Source organism: Pristis pectinata, chromosome 10, assembly GCF_009764475.1.
Source record: "Pristis pectinata isolate sPriPec2 chromosome 10, sPriPec2.1.pri, whole genome shotgun sequence".
Lineage (NCBI taxonomy): Eukaryota > Metazoa > Chordata > Chondrichthyes > Rhinopristiformes > Pristidae > Pristis > Pristis pectinata.
The window spans coordinates 32,134,698-32,159,606 of record NC_067414.1 but is presented as its reverse complement, the minus strand read 5'-3'; the positions used below and the strand labels follow the sequence as shown (position 1 = coordinate 32,159,606).

The 24,909-nt window shown below is 39.2% G+C and overlaps 1 protein-coding gene across 4 annotated transcripts in view; it reads left to right on the top strand.

Annotated features, from left to right (window-relative positions):
* Positions 1–24,531, top strand: part of LOC127575423 (ensconsin-like) — a 101,687-nt gene extending 77,156 nt beyond the window's left edge. For 2 of the 4 annotated variants that reach the window (XM_052025283.1, XM_052025284.1), the window contains exons 13-18: positions 6,221–6,322; positions 11,729–11,779; positions 11,859–11,928; positions 15,214–15,355; positions 21,265–21,500; positions 22,514–24,470. In XM_052025283.1, the coding sequence (XP_051881243.1) occupies positions 6,221–6,322; positions 11,729–11,779; positions 11,859–11,928; positions 15,214–15,355; positions 21,265–21,500; positions 22,514–22,524 (612 nt within the window). In that variant the 3' untranslated portion in view covers positions 22,525–24,470. Of the gene's footprint in view, positions 1–6,220; positions 6,323–11,728; positions 11,780–11,858; positions 11,929–15,213; positions 15,356–21,264; positions 21,501–22,513 lie in introns of all 4 variants that reach the window. The other 2 variants (XM_052025286.1, XM_052025285.1) reach the window with 2 other exon arrangements.
* The last annotated feature ends 378 nt before the right edge of the window (positions 24,532–24,909 follow it).

Genomic DNA, 24,909 nt, shown 5'->3' with positions numbered 1-24,909 from the left:
GATAGTGTAGAAGGTGTCGTAGGTTACATCGGGATATAGACAGGATGCAGAGCTGGGTGGAGAAGTGGCAGTTGGAGTTCAATTCGGATAAGTGTGAAGTGATACAGTCTGGAAGATCGAACTTGAAGACTGAGTATAACGTTAATGGCAGGATTCTTAGCTTTGTGGAGGAACAAGGGTATCTTGGGGTCCAAGTCCACAGATCACTCAAAGTTGCCACTCACTTTGGGTGGTTAAGAAGGTGTATGGTGTGCTAACCTTCATTAGTTGGGGGATTGAGTTCAAGAGCCGTGAGATAATGTTGCAGCTCTATAAAACTCTGGTTAGACTATACTTAGAGTATTGTGTTCAGTTCTGGTCGCCTTATTATGGAAGGGATGTGGAAGCTTTAGAGAGGGTGCAGAGGAGATTTACCAGAATCCTGCCTGGATTAGAGAACATGTCTTGTTGAGGAAAAGTTGAGCCAACTAGGGCATTTGTCTTAAGAGCGTAGGAGGATGAGAGGCGCCTTGATAGAGGTATATAAGATTATGAGAGGCATAGATAGAGTGGACAGCCAGCACCTTTTTCCCAGTGTGGCAATGGCCAATACCAGAAGGCATCTGTTTAAGGTGAGTGGAGGAAATTTTAGGGGAGATGTCAGAGGTAGGTTTTTTTTTACACAGAGTGATGGGTGCCTGGAACACACTGCCGGGGGGTGGTGGTAGAGGCTGATACAAAAGGGACATTTAAAAGACTGTTGGACAGGCATATGATGTAAGAAAAATGGAGGGATAAAGGCTGTGTAGGAGGAAAGGGTTGGATTTGTCGTGAAGTAGGTTTATATAGGTTGACACAACGTTGTGGCCCTAAGAGCCTGTACTGTGTTGTACTGTTTTATGTTCTGAGTAATTGTAATGTCCCTTTGGAAAACTCTTGCGCATTACATGATTTTGGTCCTCACACAGTTGCCGTGTAGGGACAGCTGTTGAAGTAATCTAAATATATCTGCATCCTCTGATAAACCTTGTGTATTCCATAACTGGAAAGGAATGCATCAAGGAATAGAAGCAGTGTACAGGGCAGGGATAGCCAATTAGTCATTGCACTGAATGATTTGTAACTTTTTTCCCCATAAAGGAATACTGAAGAAGGATGGTGTGGTGATGCAGCATTAATACTGCTGCCTCACTGCTCCAAGGAGCTAGATTCGACCGTAACCTCGGGTGCTATCTGTGCAGAGTTTGCACATTCTTTCCATGACTGTATGGGTTTCCTCCAGGTGCCTTGGTTTCCTCCCACATCCCAAACTAACCTGGTGGGTCAATTGGCTACTTTAAATTATCTATTAATATATGTTAATGGCACAAAGAATCAAAGGGGCATTGGTGGGCATGTTTTGAGAGAAAATAAGTTGCATGCTACAATGAAATAGATGGGGAATGGGACTTGGGGGCTCACTCCCTGAGAGTCAGAATGGCCTCTTTCTGTCCTGAGAAGTATTTATTAAAACAAAATCCAGTATAACCTCTTAGCCAATTTTCCCACCCCTCTCCTAGTTTTGACAGCAAAAACACAATGTCCACAATGTGGACATTTCCTTACTGAGGGATTTTTTTTTCTTGTCACCAGTTTATTGTCCATTGGCTTGGCAACCAGCTGAGCGAAGCTTCAGACCAGATGCAATAACAATTAATTGAATCCTTCACAACTTTCAAAGCAAGCAAATAAAATGGAGAAAAAAACGTTATTAGCCTTTTGGATAATGTGCTAATACATTGTGTGACTTGATGCCTGTAAAATTCGATGTGCAACTGCATTAAAAACAAATTGCTGATGAGTTAAATCAGCATGCCTCTATCATTTGCACTTCTTCCAATCTGGTGTATTGCATTTGGCATTCACGATGTGGTCTTCTGTACACTGGAGAAACCAAACACAAATTGGGTGATTGCTTTACAAAGCACCTTTGCTCAGTCTGCAAATGTAACTGAGCTTCCAGTTGCCTGACAATTTAATTCACCATCCCACTCCCACTCTGACCTTTCTGTCTGTGACATCCTGGACTGTTGCAACAAGGCTCAAAGCAAGCTTGAAGAACAGTACCTCATCTTTCACTTAACCATATTCCAGCCTTCTGGACTCGATATCTAATTTACCTTTTAAGGCAGCTCACTCAGAAACAGACAAAGTTTCAGAGCTGGCCATTTCTGCCTGAAATATTAACTCAGTTTTTCTTATTCTAATCGTATAGTTTGTCTTGCTGGGCATGTCCTACAGCCTCACCATATGGGACAAATTGCACAGACAAAGAAGCTTAATGGTAACTGCCTCATTAAGCCATTTGGACACCCTATCAGAAATATTCCCTTTGTTCTACACATCCCCACTATCTCTCCCACTGAAAACTAACTTGTATTTGGATTACTCCTGGTGCCATGCACTAGTGATGGTAAAAATAGGAGGATAGGCAGATGAATGCATAGCTGAGGAGATGGTGCAGGAGGGAGCGAATCCTTGGACCATTGAGATCTTGTCTGGGGCACCAGGGACCTGTACAAGAGGGATGAGTTGTACCTGAACTGAAGGGGGACCAATATCATGGCAGGGTGATTTGCTGGACCTACTGGGAGGGATTAATCGAGTCTCGCTGTAGGGTGAGACCCAAAGTAGTAAAATGGCAGATGAGAAAGTTGAGGCAGGTAAAGAAATTAATGCAAGCAAGCCTGTAGGTAGGATAGGGAGAGAGGAAGGTGTGATAGGCTAAACTGCATTTATTTGAATGCAAGAAGCCTGACAGGTAAAGTGGATGATGTCAGGACATGGATAGGCACATGGGATTGTGATATAGCTATGACATAAACATGGCTGAGGGATGGGCAGGACTGGCAGCTCAGTGTTCTGGAGTACGGATGCTACAGGCATGATAGTGGTGGAGGTAAGAGAGGGCAAGTTGTGTTTTTGATTAGGGGGAGCATCATGGCAGTTCTTGGGGGCATGTTCAGTAAGGCTACATGGGTAGAATTTAGAACTAAGAAGAGAGGGATCACACTGATGGGATTATACTCTGGACACACCTATTGTGTACAGGAATTAGAGGAGCAAATATGTAGGGAGATCGCAGATACCTGGAGGAATAATAGGGTTGTAATAGTAGGTGATTTTTAACGTCCCTAATATCGACTGGGACTGTCATTGTGTTAAGTGATTAGATGGGGCAGAATTTAAATCTGTCCAGGAAAGATTTCTGAAGCAGCATGTAGAGGTCCTACCACCACTCGACCTTCTTTCAGGAAATGAGGCTGGGCAAGTGGCTGAAGTGTTGACAGGGAAGCATTTTGGAACCAGTGACCATAATTCTATTAGTTTTAAAATAGTTATGGAAAAAGGTAGGACTGGTCCACAGATTAAAGTGCTAAATTAGGACAAGACTAATTTTTGACACCATTAGACAGGAACTTGCAAAGGTTGATTGGTTGAAGCTGTTAGCAGGTAAAGGGATGTCTGGCAAATGAGATGGGGAGAGTTCAAGGCTAACATGTTCCTGTTAGAGTGAAGGGCAAGGCTGGCAGGAGTAACCTGACAAGAGATACTCAGGCTCTAGTCAGGAAAAAGGAGGAGGGATAAGCAGTTGGGATCAAGTGCATCTGTTGAGTATAAGGGATGTAGGAGTACAGTTAAGAAGGAAATTGGGAGGGCAAAAAGAGAACATGAAATATCCTTGGCAGATAAGGTAAAGGAGAATCCTAAAATATTCTATATGTATATTAATAACAAAAGGTAATGAGGGAACGAATGGGTCACCTTAATGATCAGTGTATTCACCTATGCGTGGAGCCATGGGAGATAGGCGAGATTTTAAATGAATACTTCTTGTCTGTATTTACTGTGAAGAAGGAAGCGAGGGAATTCTGGAAAGGGACAGTGATTGACATTAGAGGGGCTGTTGGCATCCGTGAGGTGTATAAAAGTGGATAAATCCCAGGGACCTGAACAAGTGTATCCTAGGATTTTGTGGGAAGCAATGGAAGAAATTGCTGGGGCCCTGGCAGAGACTTTTGTATCTTCCTTAGCCATGAGTGAAGTACTAGAAGACTGGAGGGTGGCTAATGTTACACCTTTATATAAGGACTGCAAAGACAAGCCAGAGAACTCCAGGCCAGTGAGACTAACATCAGTGGTGTATAATTTATTGGAAGGGATTCTGAGGGAGAAGATGTGCATTTGGAAAGGACTGATTAGAGATGGTTTGTGCATGGCTTTGTACGTGGGAAAATGTATCTCACGAATGAGTTTTTTTTTGAAGAGGTGACCAAAAGGATTGACCAGGGCAGGGAAGTAGGCATTGTCTACATGGACTTTAGCAAGACAAGGTACTTTAGCAAGGCTGGTCTGGAAGATTAGATCGCATGGGATTCCAGGTGAGCTAGCCAGTTGGATACAAAATTAGTTTAATGGATGGAGTCAGAGAGTGGCTTATTTTTCAGATTGGAGGTCTGGAACCAATGGTGTGGCACAAGGATCAGTGCTGGGTCCCCAGTTGTTTGTCATGTGTATTAACGATTTGGATGAGAATATAGGTGGCATGATTAGTAAGTTTGCGGATGACACTAAAATTGGTAGTGTGGTGGACAGTGAAGAAGGATGTTTAAGGTTACAAAAGGATCTAGATCAACTGAGAAAGTGGGCAAAGGAATGACAGATGGAATTTAACTCCGACAAGTGTGAAGTGGTGCATTCTGGGAAGTTGCACCAGGGCAGGACATACCCAGAATGCCAGGGCCCTGGGGAGTGTTGCAGAACGGTAAGACCTAGGGGTAAAAATACATAGTTCCCTGAAAGTGGCAACACGGGTAGACAAGGTAGTGGAGAAGGTGTATGGCACGCTTGCCTCATTGGACAGGGCATTAAGTTCAAGAGTTGGGACATCATGTTGCAGCTGAATAAGACATTGGTGAGACTGCATCTGGAGTATCGTGTGCATTCTGGTCATACTACAGGAATAATGTGATTAGAGAGGGTGCAAAAAAGATTTGCAAGGATGTTGCTGGGAATGGAGGGCGTAGGTTTAAGGTGAGTAGGGAAAGATTTAAAGGGGACTGAGGGGCTCATTTTTCCACACTAAGGGTGGTGGGTATATAGAGGAAACTGTAGAGGCAAGTATAATTACAATGTTTAAAAGATGTTTGGATAGGGACATGGATAGAAAAGGTTTAGAAGGATATGGACCAAATGCTGGCCAATGGGATTAGCTCAGGAAGGCACCTGGGTTGGCAGGGATGAGTTAGGCCAAAGGGAATGTTTCTGTGCTATACAACTCTGTGACTCTCTTCTTCCCTTTCCCATTTCTGCCGAAGGGTCCCAGACCCAAAACATTTCTCCTTTAACAGATTCTGCATTGCCTGTTGAGTGTTTCCAGCATTTTCTGTTCTTGTTTCTGCCATTATCTGTCAAAGGCTTTAAATATGTTTTTACAAAAATGCAGCATTATCATGAGTGTTGGGTGTCAAAGAAGTAGTAACATTTTGTAACTATGGGAAATCAATGACTTTATTTGGTATATTCTTGCTAAGACCAGGAACCCTTTTAAATCTCAGATGCCAGGAGCTTATTGATAGCAGCACTGGCTACGACTCTGTTAAGGTTGTCTTGTGCGTTATTCCTCCATTTCAGTTCTTGCCTGGATACATGGTACTGCTTGACTTGAAGCTGCAGTGCTTTTAAACTAATCTTGGTGTACTTCCCTCAATAGTCAATAGGTGTGATAATTCCTCAGTCCCTCCCAAGAATGTAATGGGCTAAACAAAGCTGGATTCAGCCCCTTTTCCACAGCCCAGAGGTGTCAGATAGGGCATGGTCGTGAATAGGCCCCTAATGGCATACTGCTGAGGCCCTTCCCTTGAATGCTCTTATAGCCGATATTATTGGGAGTAAAGGCTGGGCCAGAATTTTGTTTTCTGACAAAACTCACTTTTTTAAAATGTTCTAGATTTATTATAAAAATAAAAATACCAAGACACTGAGTAATAAAGCACAGTGATCAAAATTCCATCTGGACCTGAACAAATGTTTTGTTATTGGTAGTAGTATGGATAATGGAAAGGTCATGATATTCCATTTAGTCTACCTGATTGTTTGTAATCAGCAGTCTGAATTTTTACCTCATTAGGTTTCGGTTTAAAACTACTTGAGTGCTTATGGCATTTTCAGAGTCTGTTTTGTGCATTTGATGTGTTTGTAGAAAGAGGAAGATGCTCGTGCTCGAGAGGATGCTGAGAAGCTCAGAAAAGAACGTGAAGAGCATTTTCAAAAGGAAGAACTAGAACGTATGGAAAGGAAAAAGGTAAAATTTGACTTTATAGTTGAAGTTGTGGTTTTCATCCTTGATGTTGTGAGGGGCTGTAATCATGTTGGTTATAGTACAGTTGTTGGCCATTCTCCAATTTTCAGGTCATTTTCCATCAGCTGATGGTAAGCAATAGCAAAATTTGAACAATAAGGTGCAGAATATTCATATCCAACATTCCTTTAGCTGCATTTTCCAGCAGGAATTGTTGAACAGCATTGGGCCAACCTTAATTTATTAGATTTACTCAAGGAAATTTACTTACCAACTGAAATCGGTTAATTTTAGTGTACATGGTAGATCATATTTGGGAACTCTGTGACCCCACAGTCTCCCTTGTATTCCCCTCCAACCCAGTTCTCTCTCATTTTAACAGTAACTCTGCTCTTGTTTGGTTATATATGCAACTTGGCTGATTGATCCTGGTTACTTATGTCTTTTTGGGTCTACCTAACTGAATCAGCACCATTCTTCCAACTACAGTAACAATCGAGTCTGGAGCAAACGGTTCACTTCCCAGGCAATGCTCCTCCCAATGACTTCAGTAATATCCATTGTATTCTCTTTGATAGCAGTCCAATATTGAATGTGACAACAGAAGCCTGTCTGAGGTACTATCTTTATAGCTTCCTTAACACTCAGCAACTTAGGAACAGCTGTTTTTCCCTCCGCCATCAGATTTCTGAACGGTCCATAAATGCTATTTCGCTCTTCCTTTTTTTTTGCACTATTTATTTATTTTGTAAGTTATAGTAATTTTTATGTCTTGCATTGTACTGCTGCCGCAAAACAACAAATTTCACGACCTACGTCAGTGTTAATGAACCTGATTCTGTTTCCTTATTCTACAGTCTTTATTCTGCGCCCATCACAGGCTTACATAATCTATCTGTACATTTAAAGAGAAGCCACATTTACCACGAGTGTGGTCAGCATTCTTGATTGTTAATTTTCACCACTGACATCTCAAAGACAAATAAATGGCTTGGTGCGGTTGAATGATCTGCTTTAGTCATTGCGGGTATCAATCCCATTTATTGTGAAGACAGTTGAAAACAAAAGTAGAGAGATTGTAATTATGTTATGTAGATGAATCCTTAGATTATATCTGGAGTACTTTGCACAGTATTGGTCTCATTTAATGAAGTATGTTAATGTGTTGGAAGCAGTTAAGAGAAGACTGATAGCTGGAATGGGTAGATTGACTTCTGAGGAAAGATTGGGCAAACTAGGTTTCTCTCTACTGGAGCTGAAAAGAGTGAGAGGGGTCTTAATTTAAATGCATAGGATCTTGACAGATTAGATGTGGAGAGAGTTTCCTCATTAAGATTCAGATTCGCTTATTATCATATACATCCAGGATACAATAAAATTCCTTACTCGCAGAGTAAATAGTATACGTAGTAATAAATACAGCGATGAGTGCAAAAATAATGGAATGATGCAAAGTGCAAACTGAGGTATAGCAATAAGAAATGCTAATGTAACAATAATGAAGGAGCTAGAATTAAAAGTTTGAAAATGTGGCAGCACCACTGGGAAGGGGATGTAAAAGAGGTGTTTGGTTCTGAAGCGTCATAACAGTAGGGAAGAAACTGTCCTTTGAGTCTAGTTATCTGGGCTTGCAAGCTCCTGTATCATCATCTAGACGGTAGAAGAAAAATCTGGAAGTAGGGATCACTACCTAAAAATGAGTTTCACATTTAAGACGGGGATGGGACACAATTTTTTTCTGAGGTTAAATTGATCCATGGTGAGTTGGTATGTTGAAATCAAAATTAGCTTGGTCGTGGAAGACAGTAGTGGTAGAGGGGTGTTTCTCTGACAGGAGGTTTGTTGACCAGTGGTGTTACACGAGGATGAGTACTGGGACCTCTGCTGTTTTTGATATATATCAATGATCTGTATGAAAATATAGGGGGTCTGATTAGTAAACTTGCAGAGAACGTGATAATTAGCAGAGTTGCAGATAGTGCAGAAGGTTGTCAAAGGCTACAGCAGGATATATATATGATATCAGTTGCAAACATGGGCGGGGAAATGCCAGATGCGGTTTAATCCGAACAAGTGTGAGGTGTTGCATTTTGGGAGGTCAAATGCAAGAGGAAAGTATACAGTAAATAGCAGGACTCGTGGGAGCATTATTACACAGAGGGATCTTGGGGTGCAAGGCCATAGCTCCCTGAAAGTGCCAACAAAAGTGGATAGAGTGGTAAAGAAGGCATACGGCTTGCTTGCCTTCATTGGTCAGGGCATTGAATCACGTTGCAGTTGTATAAAACTTTATAGTTAGGCCACATTTGGAGTGTTGAGTGCAGTTCTGGTCGCTACACTTACAGGAAGGGTGTGGAAGAGGTTTAGCAGGATGTTGCCTGGATTAGAGAGTATTGGCTATGAGGAGAGGTTGGACAAACTTGGATTGTTTTCCCCTAGAGCATTAGAGGCTGATGGGCAACCTGATAGAAGTATATTAAATTACAAGAGGCATAAATGGGTTAGATGGTCTTTTTCCCTGAGTGGAAATGTCAAATACTAGAGGGCATAAGTTTAAAAGAGGTGGAAAATTTGAAGGAAATGTGCAAGGCAAGTTTTTTTTTGTTTACACAGTGGTGGGTACATGGAACACACTGCCATGGGAGGATGTTAAGGCAGATATGATAGCAATGTATACAAAGTATTTAGACCCACATGAACAGTCAGGGAATGGAGGGATATAAACCATGTGCAGGCAGATGGGACTAGTTAGATTGGCATCATGTTTGGCATAGACAAGGTGGGCTGAAGGACCTTTATTTGTGCTGTATTGTTCTATGCTCTATGGTGGTTGTTCCTTGGAATTTTCTTCCTCAGTGGAAGCAGAGTCTTTATCTCCTTCTGCCTTAAAAATACCTACATTCTTGATAATGGGCAAAAGACTATCCATGGTAGGTAGAAATGAAGAGTTCAGTTTTCAGACAGATTAAGCATGATCTTATTGAAAAAAGGAGCTGAGTGGCCTAGTACTCCTCATTCATACGTAATTACACTGGGTCTGCTCCAATGGATACATCATTCACGTGCTCAATACCAAGCTCCAAAAATGAACCCTTTCTTCAAAGCTTTGTCACAACAATAGATTGCCACGTGGACAAAGGAAAAGATTCAAAGATGTTCTCAAAGACTTCTCAAATGTTTAACATCTCCACCAATTCATGGGACCCCTAGCCCATTATCCCCCAAAATGGAGAAGAGCATTGAAAAGACATTCATTGAAAAGACAACATTCATTGAAAAGGGCACACTGAAGGCTATCATAAATGGTGGAAGTAGTGTACCACCTTCCAACCCATCCATCTGCCCCACTGGTCTCCTTGGCTAGATCAAAACCTACAGTCTGGAGTGGAAGCAAGCTGTACACTCTCCTGAGGGACTATCTAAGAATGAAAAGACTTTGCATGTAAACCGTCATTTTTTGCGCATACACAGCTATCCCAGTATCTGGCTGTATGTGCCAACGGTTACCAGATATTCCACAAGATATAGGAGCAGAAATAGGTCATTCATCCCATTGAGCCTGTTCCGCCATTCATCATGGCTGATTTTTTTTTTCAACCCCCATTCTCCTGCCTTCTTCCCATAACATTTTTACCCATCAATAACCTATCACTCTCTGCCTTAAATATACCTAATAACTTGGCCTTCACAGCCCTCTGTGGCAACAAATTCCACAGATTCACCACACTCTGGCTGAAGAAATTCCTCCTCACCTCAGTTCTAAAGGGACTTTTATTCTGAGGGCTGTGCCTTGTAGACTCTCCTACTAATGGAGCCAGTCCTCTCTATCCAGGCCTTTTCAGTATTCAGTAGGTTTCATGAGATCATCCCTCATCCTTCTGAACTCCATCGAGTACAGGCCCAGAGCCATTAAATGTTCCTCATGCGTTAAGCCTTTCATTCCCAGGACATTCTTGTGAACCTCCTCTGGACCCCCTCCAGGGCCAGCACACTTTTCCTTAGATACAGGGCCTAAAATTTCTCTCAATATTCCAAGTGAGGTCTGAACAATGCCTTATAAATCCAGAGCAGTACATCCTCACTTTTATATTCTAGTCCTCTTGCAATTTCTTTGTTCTTGGGTAAGTTTACTGGAGAACACAGTGAGCTTGGAGATTTTAGCTTCTCATGTCCAAGGTCTTAGTTTGTCAGGAATGGACAGGTTATCAAATGCAGCTCTGTTTAAACAAAAATGTTAATGGGCAAGATTGCAGCTTTTCACAAAATGTCTATTAACTACCATTGCTTCTGCCAGAATGCTTTTGTGTGTGTTCCAACGTATCTTCCAATCAACCAAGTGATGATCCAGGAGCCATTTGTTATTTTTCCAGCCTTTACTTTAAAATCTCCTTGATCTTACCTTAAACACTTGTTTACTCCAGGAGCCTAGGAAGCTCCTAACTATTCACCAAGGTATTTTAATAACCATTGTAGTAAGCTTTGAACAAACCTCTCCTTAATCATCTTTCAAGTGAGCATGTGGATGGATGATGGCAGTTTGTTTCCTTGGCCTCCACTTGAATTGCATGGTTTAAGCATTTTTACCCCAATGCCCACTGATACATAAAAGTTGGGTCAAGTTTTTACATGTCCACTTGGTAGATTGAAGAAGCCCTTGATAGAATGCTCATTGAAATTATTAAGCAAGTAGAAAAGGCTGTAAGAGAAATAACATTTTAGATTTTCTATGCTAGTTCATTGAATTTCTACAAACACTGACTGCAATAGTTTGAATATTGAGAACAATGCTGGTCACCCCATTAAAGAGTCAAAGAATAGATACAGATAGGATTCACCACAATTATTCTAGAAATAAGATATAATAATGAAAAAAATCTTAAAACAGAATTTGGGGGAATGGGGGAGGGAGGGTGGTGGTTGATCTACTTTCGTTGGAATAGAAACACTTTGGTGATTGAATGCATGTATCAAGTTCTAAAAGATTTAAAGAGCAAACGGTGATAAATTATTTTCACTGGTGAAGAGGTTAGGTAGAGGTAATATTCAAATTATCAGTGAAACATATGGAAAAGTGAGAATTGTTTTCAAATGGTTTATTCAAGTATTTACAGTTTACCTGAAGTGAATAGTTATCTAATAATTATTTAAAACAAGCTTTGGATAATCATTTATTTGAAGAAAAGGGAAAAACATTAAAATGAATTTAGAATAAATGCTTTTAAGTGAGGAAATAATATTACTGTTCGTAGTAATTGGCTGAATAGTGACTTCCTTTGTTTTAATTATTAAACAGCATTCTATCATGTCATTTATTTTGAATTAGATACTCATTTAAAATGAAATTGATGCATTGAAGCATTATTTTTAATAAATACAGTAAATCCCTTATTTGAATTTTGTATGTTCTAGAGACTTGAGCAAATTATGAAAAGAACAAGAAGATCCAACACTCCTGAAAAGGTATCCTCCACTTACCCACAAAATTTGTGTTACTTCATTTACAGTTTTTATTCATACTTCAGTTCTTTTCTTTTAACAGAAGGATAATCAGTTAAGGTCCACGGAACAGAGAAATGGGGAAGTTCAGAAACTAGCAACACCTGATGAAGGTAATGTCTAAATACGGAAATTGTCCTGCTGTATAGGTCTGTGGTTATGCAGTTAAGTTCTATTGTGATTTGGGTGTAGTCATCATTGTTCTTCTATCAGTGTGTCTTTGAAATAAACAAAACTGTTCCAGTATAATTAATGGGACTTTCTAAAGATTTGGCAGTAGATTTTCTGATGAAGGAATTTCCAAAGGAGAGACTGTAGACACTGTAATCTGGAGCAAAAAGCAAACTGTTGGAAGAATTTGACAGGTCAGACACCATCTGTGGAGGCAGGAGTGATTGACGTTTTAAGACAAGACACCTGCCCTGATGCAGGATGTCAATGTTTTGGGTTGAGTCCTGCATCAAGGACAGGGGTCTTGACCCAAAGCGTCGACCATCCATCTGCCTCCACGGATGCTATTTGATCCTCTGAGTTCCTCCAGCAGTTTGTATTTTTTGCTCACAGAATTTCTATAGTCCACTTTATTCAGTATTCAATTACAACACGTTAATTGTAAAGCAATAACACAACCTGAAACGAGCATATATTTGCCATCACCGGATTAGACATATGACTGGCTGGCTCATTAGTGATCCTTCTAACAACTGCAAATAACTGACTTTTTTCTTTTTTTTTATCATTGTCCCTCCATGCCATTCCATCTTGTTTACACAATTTAAAAATATTGGTTCCTTTATCACCTTTGTAGTTCAATGTGGCTATCATCCAATAAATCAGAAAAAGAAAATACTAGAAACATTCAGCAGGGCAATGGCATCCATAGGGAGAGAAACAAAATCAGTGTTTCAGGTTAAGGACCCTTCATCAAACGTCAGCTGTCTTTTTCTCCCCATGGCTACTGGTTGACCTGCAGAGTTCTTCCACAATTGAAAAAGCATTCCAAGTATCTTTACTGTGTATGGAGTTCTTCAGCATTCTCTGACCATGTATCCCAGTTCCGAACATAAAAGCACTTCATCTGTTATAAACAGTACCAAATCTCTTGCTGTCAGCAATTTATGATCCCCTAACTGTTGTGTTTACTTCAACAACACATTTCCAGATTACTTCCTCTTTGCTCTGTTGTTCAGTTTTGGTTTCGAGTGCCTTAATATCCTTTCTGTACCATGTATTTTAATTATTTAATAGCAGGAGAAAGACTGTGTTACATCTTTTCTGAGGTTTGAGAGATTTTGACAGATCTTATTAATTGCTTGTATCATTGCATGTTTTCTTTAAACATAGGCAATCTTTTGTCATTCCTTCAACTTCCATTTTAACACGCCTATGGTGGTTTATACTAGTGCTTCAAGTGAAGGAGTTACACAACACTATTACAATTTATGGGGCAGGCACAGTGGTGTAGTGTTTGGCGTAACGCTATTACAGCGCCAGCGACCCAGGTTCAATTCCGGCCACTGTCTGTAAGGAGTTTGTACGTTCTCCCCGTGACTGCGTGGGTTTCCTCCGGGTGCTCCAGTTTCCTCTCTCATTCCAAAGATGTACAGTTTAGGAAGTTGTGGGCATGCTATGTTGGTGCCGGAAGTGTGGCGACACTTGCGGGCTGCCCCAGAACATTCTACGCAAAGAGGCATTTCACTGTGTATTTCGATGTACATGTGACTAATAAAGATATCATCTTATTCATCGAGCCATTCTACTGCAATGTGACCTGTGGTATTAATCTGGGTCTTTAGCTTAAAATTAACCCTTAGTTACCAAGACACATAGGCATATATTTTATTGGTTAAATGTATCAGAATTCATAAATTCTGACATTATTTAGATCTGGACCCTGTGATTTCAGTCTCTATAAATTTTTGAACCAGGGCTGACTTCTGTGTTTCAAGCCAAGGTAATGAATACCTTGAGAAACGTCCAAGCCACTGCCAGTTCCATGAGTTCACTCTCGTCCTCGCTGGCACTGAAAGCCTATTTCCATGTTCAAGTTAAAGCTACCAGCTAGTTGCAGCAATAATGGGTATTTTGGACAGTAGCAGGGTACCTCGTTTCATGGGAAATGAGTCTGAATGGTGTACATGAGCAAAGTGGTCATGAATTTACAGGTATATGAATCACTCAAAACGGTGATGTAGTTTAATAAGACTTTTTGTCCAAAAAGAAGCACTAGAGGAATAGAATTGTGAAGCTGTGTTAAATTTATATTGAACTTTTGTTTGATTACACTCTGAGTACTATGCAAGGTTCTGGTGTCTGTTGGTGGATATGGTGAGTGATATCTTGTAAGGATCTGTGTTGGGGCAGAAACTATCCACTGTATTTATAAAAGATTGAGATGATGAGTTTAAAAGTCATGTATCAAAGTGCTCCATTAATATTCAAGTGGCTAAGATTGGAAGTAATGTCAATGGAAGGATTAAATTGCGACAAAGTAATAATGTATGAAGCAACTTGGCAACATTTTCTTGTGAGGAAAAACTTTATTAATTTCTGTTCTGGAGATTTCCAAGTTTCCAAAGTGTAGCTGGATACCTCACAGGAATTCATAAACCCTGCTTAGGAGATGAATCATTTTGACCTCGCTCTTCCAAATAGATGAAATTTCACTAGTTGTCTAGCCCATTGAGATGAAACATGTCAGTGATCTCTTAGTTTTTAGTCTTGTTACCTTTAAAAATACACAGTAAATCATTTGGATCAGCAGCTTTTCCCATTTATTGATAGGGCTACATGTAATCCATTTAGGAAAAATAGGTTAGGCAACATAGTTCGTGAAGTTTCTGGAGCTGCATGTTATCTGCATCACTACTTTCTCCATTTGTGCCTTTTGATTATCACATTGGGGGGTATGGATTGCATTGGCTCTTGTGCTATGTCCCGACAAAGCTTAAGATAATGAAAGCATTTGATGATGATTATAAAGAAAATATTTCCATGTGAAGGAGACAAAACTGGGGATAAGAAGAGAATCATTTTCTTCCCCCACTCTTTCCCCCATCCACCCACCCCACCAAGGAGTGGATTGGATTGGATGAAGTATTTTCTACCACAAGAGGCCATTGAGACAAATAGCCTAGTCCTATTTTAACAAAAACCTAGGGGAAGAAATGATTGAGAGGAAATGAACGTTATGTTGATGGTTAGAGTGGGAAGAGGATGGTGTGCAGCATAATTCCCAGTGTTGGACCATTTAGGCCCAAAGGTGTTTGAGCTCTAAATATTAATTCTATGTAATGTTCTTCTTTTTGCCTCCAAGATGCTGTATTATACTATTGGTATAATTTATTTAATGTCCTTTCTTATAATAGTTGATAAAATGTCTTTACTTTAAATTCCAGCAACCAGCCAGAACCCTGATTTCATAACTGAAACAAAAGCAGAAACAATGGTCCCCGAGGAAGTAACCAACAAGCAGTCATTAATTCAAGAAACAGGCAATGATGGAGAGTTTGCTGATCGTTCTCAAACAGATAAAGAATGGTAAGAGCAGTACGAATTCAGAATTGGTTTCTGATATTTAAATTGCTAATCTAAATTTTGTAGTAAAATATGCTAAAAGGATGCATAAACTGTGGAGTATAGGATAGGTAAACTGAAGCATGCTGGTTTACTAATTTGAAGCCTGTCATCAGTAGGAGTCGCTTGTATTCATTCTATCACTTGGGATATCCTGTGCACATGCTTGCACTCATTTAACCTCTGTTTGGGCAATGTAGCCCTTTTATTATTTCTTATTTCCTTCTCAATTCTTTTCCATTCAGTTTCTTGTGGTACACATTGATACCAATGACATAGATGGAAAAAGCGATGAGGTCCTGAAGAGGGAATATAGGGAGTTAGGAAGGAAGCTAGAAAGCAGAACCTCAAGAGTGGTAATCTCTGGATTGCTGCCTGGGCCATGTGCCAGTGAGGGTGAGAATAGGAAGATATGGCAGATGAATGCGTGGCTGAAGAGTTGGTGCAGGGGGCAGAGTTTCAGATTTGCGGATAATTGGGATCTCTTCTGGGGAAGATATGACCTGTACAAAAGGGACAGGTTACTATCTGAACTCGAGAGGGACCAATGTCCTTGCAGGCAGGTTTGCTAGAGCTGTTGGGGAGGGCTTAAGCTAGGCTGGCGGGGGATGGGAACCCGAGTGTTAGGTCAGATGATGGAGCAGTTGGTGTAAAGGTCGATGCGATGTGCAGAGAGACTGAGAGGAACGATAGGCAGTGGATAGGGCATAAATGCTGTCAGTTGGATGGGTTGAAATGTGTTTACTTAATTACAAGAAGAATAAGGGTGCTGAACTTAGAGCATGGATCAATATATGGAATTACGATGTTGTGGCCATCAAAGACTTGGCTAAAACAAGGGCAGGACTGGCTGCTTTGATGTTTCTGGGGTTAGACATTAAAAAGGGGTAGGGAGGGAGGTAAAGGGGGGGGGAGCAGCATTGCTAATCAGGGATAGTACCATATCTGCAGAAAGGGAGGACGTCATGGAGGGATTGTCTACGGAGTCAGTGTGGGTGGAAGTCAGAAACAGGAAGGAGCAATCACTCTATTGGGAGTATATATATAGGCCACCCCCCCCCCCCCCACCCCCCCCCCCCCCCCCCCCCCCCCAAATAGCCACTGGGACACTGAGGAGCAAATAAGTAGGCAGATTTTGGAAAGGTACAAAAATAATATGGTTGTTATCATTGGGGAAGGGAGGTCCTTAATGAATACTTTGCTTCAGTGTTCACTAGGGGAGAGGGACTTTGACGAATGTGAGGTCAATGTAGAATAGGCTAATGTGCTGGAGCATGTTGAGGTTAAGAAAGAGGCAGTGTTGAAGCTTCTGAAAAACATTAGGATAGATAAGTCCCCGAGGCCAGATGGGATATACCCAGGTTACTACAGGAGGCGAGGGAAGAGATTGCTGGGGGCATTGATGATGATAATATTTATGACCTCCATGGCTACAGGAGTGGTGCCGGAGGATCGGAGGATGGCAAATATTGTTCTGTTGTTCAAGAAAGGTAATAGGGATAATCCTGGGAATTATAGACCAGTGAGTCTTACATCAGTGGTGGGGAAACTATTGGAGAATATTCTTAGGGACAGCATTTGGAGAAGCATAGTCTTATTAGGGATAGTCAGCATGGCTTTGTGAGGGGCAGGTCATGCCTCGCAAGCCTAATTTGAGTTTTTCAAGGAGGTGACAAAGCAAATAGATGAAGGTAGAGTGGTGGATGTGGTATATATGGACATTAGTAAGGCATTTGACAAGGTTCCCCATGGTAGGCACATCCAGAAAGTCATGAGCCATGGTTCCAGAATTGGCTTGCCCACAGAAGGCAGAGGGTGGTAGCAGATGGAGAATATTCTGACTGGAGGTCAGTGACGAGTGGTGTTCTGCAGGGATCTGTTCTGGGACCCCTACTTTGTGATTTTTATAAATGACTTGGATGAGGAAGTAGAGGGATGGGTTAGTAAGTCTGAAGATGACACAAACTTTGGAGGTGTTGTGGATAGTGTAGAAGGTTGTCCTAGGTTACAACAGGATATAGACAGGATGCGGAGAAGTGGCAAATGGAGTTCAATCCAGAAAAGTGTGGAGTGATACACTTTGGAAGAACGAACTTGAAGGTGGAATGCAAGGTTAATGGCAGGATTCTTAGTGTGAAGGAATAGAGGGAGCTTGATCCAAGTCCATAGATCCCTCAAAGTTGCTGTGCAAGTTGATAGGATGGTTAAGAAGGTGCATGGTGTGCTGGCCTTCATTAGTTGGGGGATTGAGTAGAGCCACAAGGTATTATTGCAGCTTTATAGAACTCTGGTTAGACCACACTTATAGAGTATTGTGTTCAATTCTGGTCCCCTCACTATAGGATGTGGAAACTTTAGAGAAGGTGCAGAGGAGATTTGCCAGGATGCTGGCTGGATTAGAGAACATATCTTATGAGGAAAGGTTGAGCGAGCTAGGGCTTTTCTCTTCAGAACGACGCAGGATGAGAGGCAACTTGATAGAGGTGTAAGATTATGAGGGGTATTGATAGAGTGGACAGCCAGCACCTTTTCCCCAGGGTGGCAATGGCCAATACCAGAGGGCATCTGTTTAAGGTCAGAGGAGGAAATTTTAGGGGAGATGTCAGAGGAAGGTTCTTTTTTAGAGTGATGGGTGCCTGGAATGCACTGCTGGGGGTGGTGGTAGAGGCTGATGCAATAGGGATATTTAAGAGACTCTTAGATAGGCACATCGATGTAAGAAAAATGGAGGGTTATTGGCTGTGTCAGAGGGAAGGGTTAGATTGATCATGGAGTAGGTTTATATAGGTCGACACAACATTGTGGGCTGAAAGGCCCATACTGTGCTGTACTGTTCTATGTTCTTATTAGGATTATTTATTAATCTTTCTGTTACCATGCATTTGTAATTTTGTTTTATTTATTTGTGGGATGTGAACTTCACTGGAAATGCCAGGATTTTTTTTCCACGTTCATTGTCAAGTTTAGGTCAGACCAGGTAAAGGTCTGGTAAAGGTAAATTTGCCTCCCTGAAGAACATTAATGAGCCAGATGGGTTTTTTGAATAATTCAGTAGTTTCTGTTACTGAGATTAGTTTTAATTCCAAATGTATTTAGTTGCTTGTATTTAAATTCCCCAGTTGCTATAGAGGGATTCAAATTTGTTCCTGGATCAGTGGATCCAAAATTCAGGCTTCCAGTCCAGTAACGATCACTAGGCTATTGTACTCCAGTGCTTTATGATCCTAGAGGATTGTATACCTGTTAGGCTCATTGCCACTTGTGAGTAAGAGTAATTTCTTTCTAATGCCAGGTGATTTCAAGAAATCGTGTTTGTAGCCCTCAGACCTAGAGTTACAATGTTTATGTGGGTGGTTCTGCACTTTTTCTTTACAGACAGATTATTTCAGTCATCAGACATTTGTTCTTTATTTTGACACTATTTTGTAGCCTTAATTTGTATTTGTATTCCTACAGTTCTCACAACCTAAGTTGTTTCTGGAACAATGTATTGTTGCAAAGTAATCATCACATTGGTCATGTTGTCTCCTTTAATAAATTTTAATTACCTATAGATTGTACATAACATCCTAGTATCAGCTAAAGGCTCTTAAACAATATTGTTGTCTTCATTTTTACCCATCACAAATTCAGTTTTCTGTTTACTGGTTCCATTCCCTTTTTCTGGCAGCTGTCTAGAACCAAACTGGACAATTGGTGTTGTATTTCACCATGAGTTGAGTTTCAGATCTTGTATCAATGCTGTCACTAAATCCACTGACCTCTTTGACACCATACAATTCTGTCTTAATTGCTCCTGAAGATCCCATCCAAGTTTGTTATCTATGGATGTCATTGTTCCAGTCTGCTCATAGACAGCTTTAGTTATGCACTCCATAAATTTGTTCACTTGCATCTTTCACCCATTAACCATTGCTTGCTGACCTGTATTGACTTCTTGTTAACCAGTGTGTAGTGTTTTTTAAATTCTCATTGTTTTCAAAACACTCCAATTCTGGACTTTTGAGGATGCCTGAATTTGGCAGATCCATTATTGGTAGCTTGTTTCTTCAGTTCCTAAGACATAAATTTCTGGAATTCCCTCCCTAAGAATCTCTTTTTCCTCCTTTGAGATAATCTTTAAAACAACCTTTGACAAAGCTTTTGATCATCTGTCCTATTGTGCCTCAGCATTAATTGTTTTCTGTTTGATGACACTTATGTGAAACAGCTTGTAATGCTTTTACTACATTAAGGACAATATAAATGAGTGTTGTTGATCTTAGAACCATAGTGGCCTCCTCAAATAGCCAGAAGCACAGCAGATGTTATAGCTAAACCTCAACATTTTATATCAAATCTCCTAGACACCAGGTATATGACGCTGTACTTAATTATCACCATTCCAATTCTAGAATTGAAGTCATAGGCATGTCTTGATTTAAGTCATGTTTTTCTGTGCTACAGATTTGAGTGAGTTGAAGACTTGTAACCTAGATGAGCACAGACAAAGAACTGGGTAGTGGGAATAACCTAAAGAGCCCATTTTTGCCCATCATGGACATTTTGGACCAAATGGCCTCCTGTACTATAAATTTCATTTCTGAGACATGCTTAATTCTGTTGGCTTTGGTTGTGTGACTAATTTACAAAATGGTTAGTTCCATAACCAACTATTTGTAATGCTGAAACATTCTGAGTGCAAGTAGAAATTTAGAATTAGTGATCTCTAATTTCACATGATTTGGTATGAAAGTCTCCAACATGCAAATTTACTGATCTACTTTGTTTCTAGGCTATTTACTTACGATTTCTTAGGAAAGCATATACTGCTGTCTGGCTGAGTTTTTTCTTTTAATGGGTTCTACTTGAGGAATCCAAAAGTAACACAGTAAGTGCAATCATGGCACAATAAAATGTTTTATGCAGTTGTACAGGATGTTATCTTTAACCATATGGGGAGAAATGTATTACTTTGATTTCGTAGATTACCATATCAGAATCTATTTTGATTATGAAAATGGTAACAGGGCTGTGACATTTGGTTTCACTTATTAATTGCACAATGTTTTTAGCTTGGTCTTTAGGGGAAGATTTAAATTCCAATGAAATTGTGCAGTTGGTTAAAGGTGGTCATTTAGTTTTTCCTGGATTTCTGGATGTCTTTTGTTGAAGCTGCAGTTTTTAAAAAAAAAGGGAGAACCTCCACAGAAATTCAGAGTAAATGAATTCTTGCAACACAAGGTCCTTTACAATCAGTCACATATAGTTGAGATATTCCAGAATCTGCACCTGAGTTGCGGGTTAAATATTTGAATGAAAAGAAATTATTTATTTAGCTATTATTATACCAACATCTTGCAATTACTAATTTTGCTAATCTGTTAAATGATCTCATGCACATTTTAGAGACAAAGAAGCTTAACTGTCCTTTGAATGGTTACATTGTTTCCCCAGTACATATATTTCTGTTGTTCCATCCACCTTCCCCAACTGTCTCTGCCAATTAGACTAATTTGCTTTCTCTCTCAGTTCTGACGAAGGGTCTGTGACCTGAAACGTTAACTGTTTCTCTTTCCACAGAAGCTGTCTCACCTGCTGAATTTTTCCAAGTATTTTGTGTTTTTATTTCAGATTTCTAGAATTTGCAATCTTTTTTTTTATTCTCATTCTCATACTTTGGTCTTGTAAATAAACGGGTTGCACAAACAAAAGTTACATTGTTCCACTTTTCAGAATAAAGCAGCTTTGGGTCTGTTAATATTTTGATGGGTTAAGCTTTTTCATTATGTTGATCCATGTAAAATGTCAACAATCACAGCAAATTGTTTGGAATCTTGGTATCTGTTTACATAATGTACATGACAGATCCTTCTTATTTTAAAATTCTATAGTCCTTCTGCTCAGAAAATCATCCGAGAGAATGGAGTTCCCATGCAGGATGAAAGCTTTGAAGATTACATTGATCTCTCATTTGGAATAAAATCTACCAGAGTAACCACAGAAACCATTAATAATGATTGTCAGGATGAAGTTGGAATTCCAGTGAATCCAGTTATTGCATTTGAGGAAAATGGATCCATGGAATTATTAACCAAAGTAGATGGCATTCAAACTCAACAAACAGCAGGTATGAAGTCATTTAACCATGCCAGTGTTTTAAAAAGTTAATAAGATCATATTGTTGATGTGGTGACTACCATGTTGTGGATCCAGGGTATTAGTGCCTCTTATGTCTGCATGAACAAAATAACTTCTATTTAACTGTGAAATTCATCAAGCCAGAATATCAAAATGAAGCACACCTTTAAAATTGTAAACTAACATCTTTTTGTTTGTGCTTACTAGTAATGCATCCTTTTATTTGCAAACTAATGACAGTAGCATGTTTATTGGAACCAGGCTGATCCAGATGGGAAATGTCAATTTTATGCCATTAAAATGTGTGGATTATCTTGAATCAAGTGAGGATTAGTTATAAAAAGCAGAGGGGATTGGTTATGTATGGATTATTTTCTATTTCTTTGGAAGGGACTTGGTGCTATTGCAATTTTTCTGAAATCATCTATTCTGATGTATTTCATTGAAGAGAAAATTGTAATTAATTCGCTTGATTAAATCTGTTCTAAAACGTACCAGCAATAAATTGGCAGTTCCCCAAATACCCCTGCCCTCAACCTTCCCCTCTCCTCCAACACGTCCTTGCAGCAGATCACAGTGAATTTATTCAAACTATTCTCTCCACTTGTGTTCATGAAACAATAATGACCAAAATAAATGTCCATGTCTTCTGGAAAATGTGTGATGGAAGTGTTCTGGAGAAGGAAAACTGGCTTTAAGAATAATGGAGAACAATGAAGTAATTCCCATCAATTTCTATCATCCTCTCTATGTATGTGTAGCTCTCTAAACTTGTGATTTTACCAGATTATGGAGTTGGGTGCTACAAAAAAGAACTTTGATTGTGGAAGATTAATATATTCTTTGTTATGAACGATGCTCTCTGAACATTGAATTAGATTAATGTCTGAATTCAAATTTGAACAGAACTATTTCAAATAATCTAATTTTTGAAGAAATGCCATTTTTCTATTTCATATTTCAATGCATTAATTTTGCAATCTCCTATTGTCTGTCTTCCAGAAGTGATTTGACAATGTTGAGCAGGAACAGCAGTGTGAAGTTCAGTGAGCCACTTACAATGACTGGAAATCTGTTTGTTTCACATCATGAAGGATTGCAGTGCAGCCTTGTTGAGATCCAGAATTGGAAACTAACCACAACAGTGAGAACGGGAATATTAAATATGCAAAATGCGGGTAGAGAGAAATTCATCACTGCTAACTGAACTTCTAGTTAATTCTGATCACTGGTTAATCATGCTTAGTATGCATTGTATATAAACTGCTTTTCCAACATATTGCTTCAGGGAATTGGCATTCTTTATAATAAGATGAGAATGACAATTGCGAATTTGTGACGGTGCAGGGAATTACTTCAAAATTAGCAGTACCTTTCTTTGTTTTGGAACCCCTATTACTTGAATAAGCCTTGTTGTGCTGCAAGTAGTTGACAATAGGCACAGAGTTATGAACCAATTGGTTTAATATAGCACAGTGAGCTCAGCAGAGTTCCACATAATCTCTTAAATACTAAGTAGAACCTTTTTAGAAGCTTCACTGTTACCTTCTTTTCAGAACCTTTTAAACACCAGCTATGAAAGAAAATGTTGAAAATAGAGCATATTAAATTAAATTTTAATAGTAAATCTGTAATTGGTAAATAAGGCACCTATTTTATGTAGGTTGGTTATTATCAAAGCAATTTGAGGCTAATCAATTATTTAATGAAGTATCTCAATGTATTGGTACTGGTTCAACTTGTGAATGGACAAGCAGTTGTAATGCCTTATGATCTGATAGAAAAGATACTGGGAATTTATATACTTAAATGTATGCTTTCAATTGCCTTATCAGATCATGAGACAAATTTAAAATTACTTGTTAAGTATTTGCTTTTGCTTGTATCAGAGCAAGAAACCTCGTATTTAAGATGGCATTCCTTCTATGTGACTTTCACTTAATAGATTCGGAGACTTTAAATTTAGCTCATTTACACGTCACTGCACCAATGAAATTTATGACTTTCATCTCAAGTTTAGATATTGCTGCTAGAGAGCATGACTATAAAACCTTGCACTTTTTTCCCTTTTTAAGTACTACTGAAATTATTGCAGACTGAATTAAATATGATCAGGTATCAGCTTGTTTTTCTGTCCTAAGCATAATGTTTAAAACACCTTTACAGAAGAATTTTTGCAATTGGTCAGAGACTGAAATTAGTATATCCAGTCGGTTTATTTAAGGCCAGATGGTGTATATTTTGTGGTAAACAGTTAGTTGAAGCTTTGAAAACCTTCATCCATCCTGGATTATAAGAAAAGCCATTTAGTGGGTTGTTCAATAATCATTGTATAGCTGCATATTCTGTTTTTTTTTCTGTATTGTCTATTCACATCCATGTATATAGAAATTATTTAAAAATTACTTAAAATTGTTTTTGCTTTAATCTGTGTAGATTATGTACAAAAACATGCTTTTGAGTTTAATATTTTTAAATTCTAAATTGCAGTTGTAAAGGGATAGTTGCCTCACTAAACCAATTAGATGTGATTTATTGCTGATTTTTACAAGGGGAATGTTCTGAATTTAATTTTTTCTAATCCAGAGAATGCTGAAAATTTGACTGCTTCAGGTTTTTTGTACCTCTTGTTTAAATATGCTGGACTAATTGAGCTGTATATGATTTTGAATATTAATTTGAGGATGGCCAGCAAGACAGTTTACTGTATGAGAAACTAGAATGAAAGCTCAGTAAAATCTGCACAAGTATGAAGAGAAATGACCTTTCATTTTCCACTGTTATGCATTTCCCTGTCCCACCTGATTGTTTTGTAACTTCAAAAGATCGAAATTGGAAGAGACAAGTTTGATAATTTACACAAATAAAATGCAATAAAATAGTTTCTGTAACTAGTCTGTATTGCAATATCTATTTGTGGTGTACTGGTTTGAAAACATTATCTTGAATGCACTTCCCACCATTTTGAATTAGATTACAGATTCCACACAAAAATATTGAGAATAAAGCAGTTCCTTGTGTACTCATCGTTGGTTTTATCAATACACATGCTGAAAGTGCAACAAAAATCTGTTCACATTCAATGTCATTTGTGTGTCTTCACAATTTTTTCTCCTTGCTTCTCTAATGCTCCCTCATTAAATCTTGTTTTTAACATGACAATGTACTTTGAACTGAGACTATAACCACTGTTTCATGTTCTAGAACATCAGCAAGAAAGTGATCATAATATCAATGGTTTTGTTGTAAGCTGTTCTGCAAGGCAAGACCGCACACTAAATAAAATGCCATTTCACATTTTAATGAAAAGATCAGTCATTAGGCAGAGTGCACAGAGTTAAATTTGAATTGCGATCTTAAAAACATGAATTGAAAAATTGGTATATCTTGACTCATAG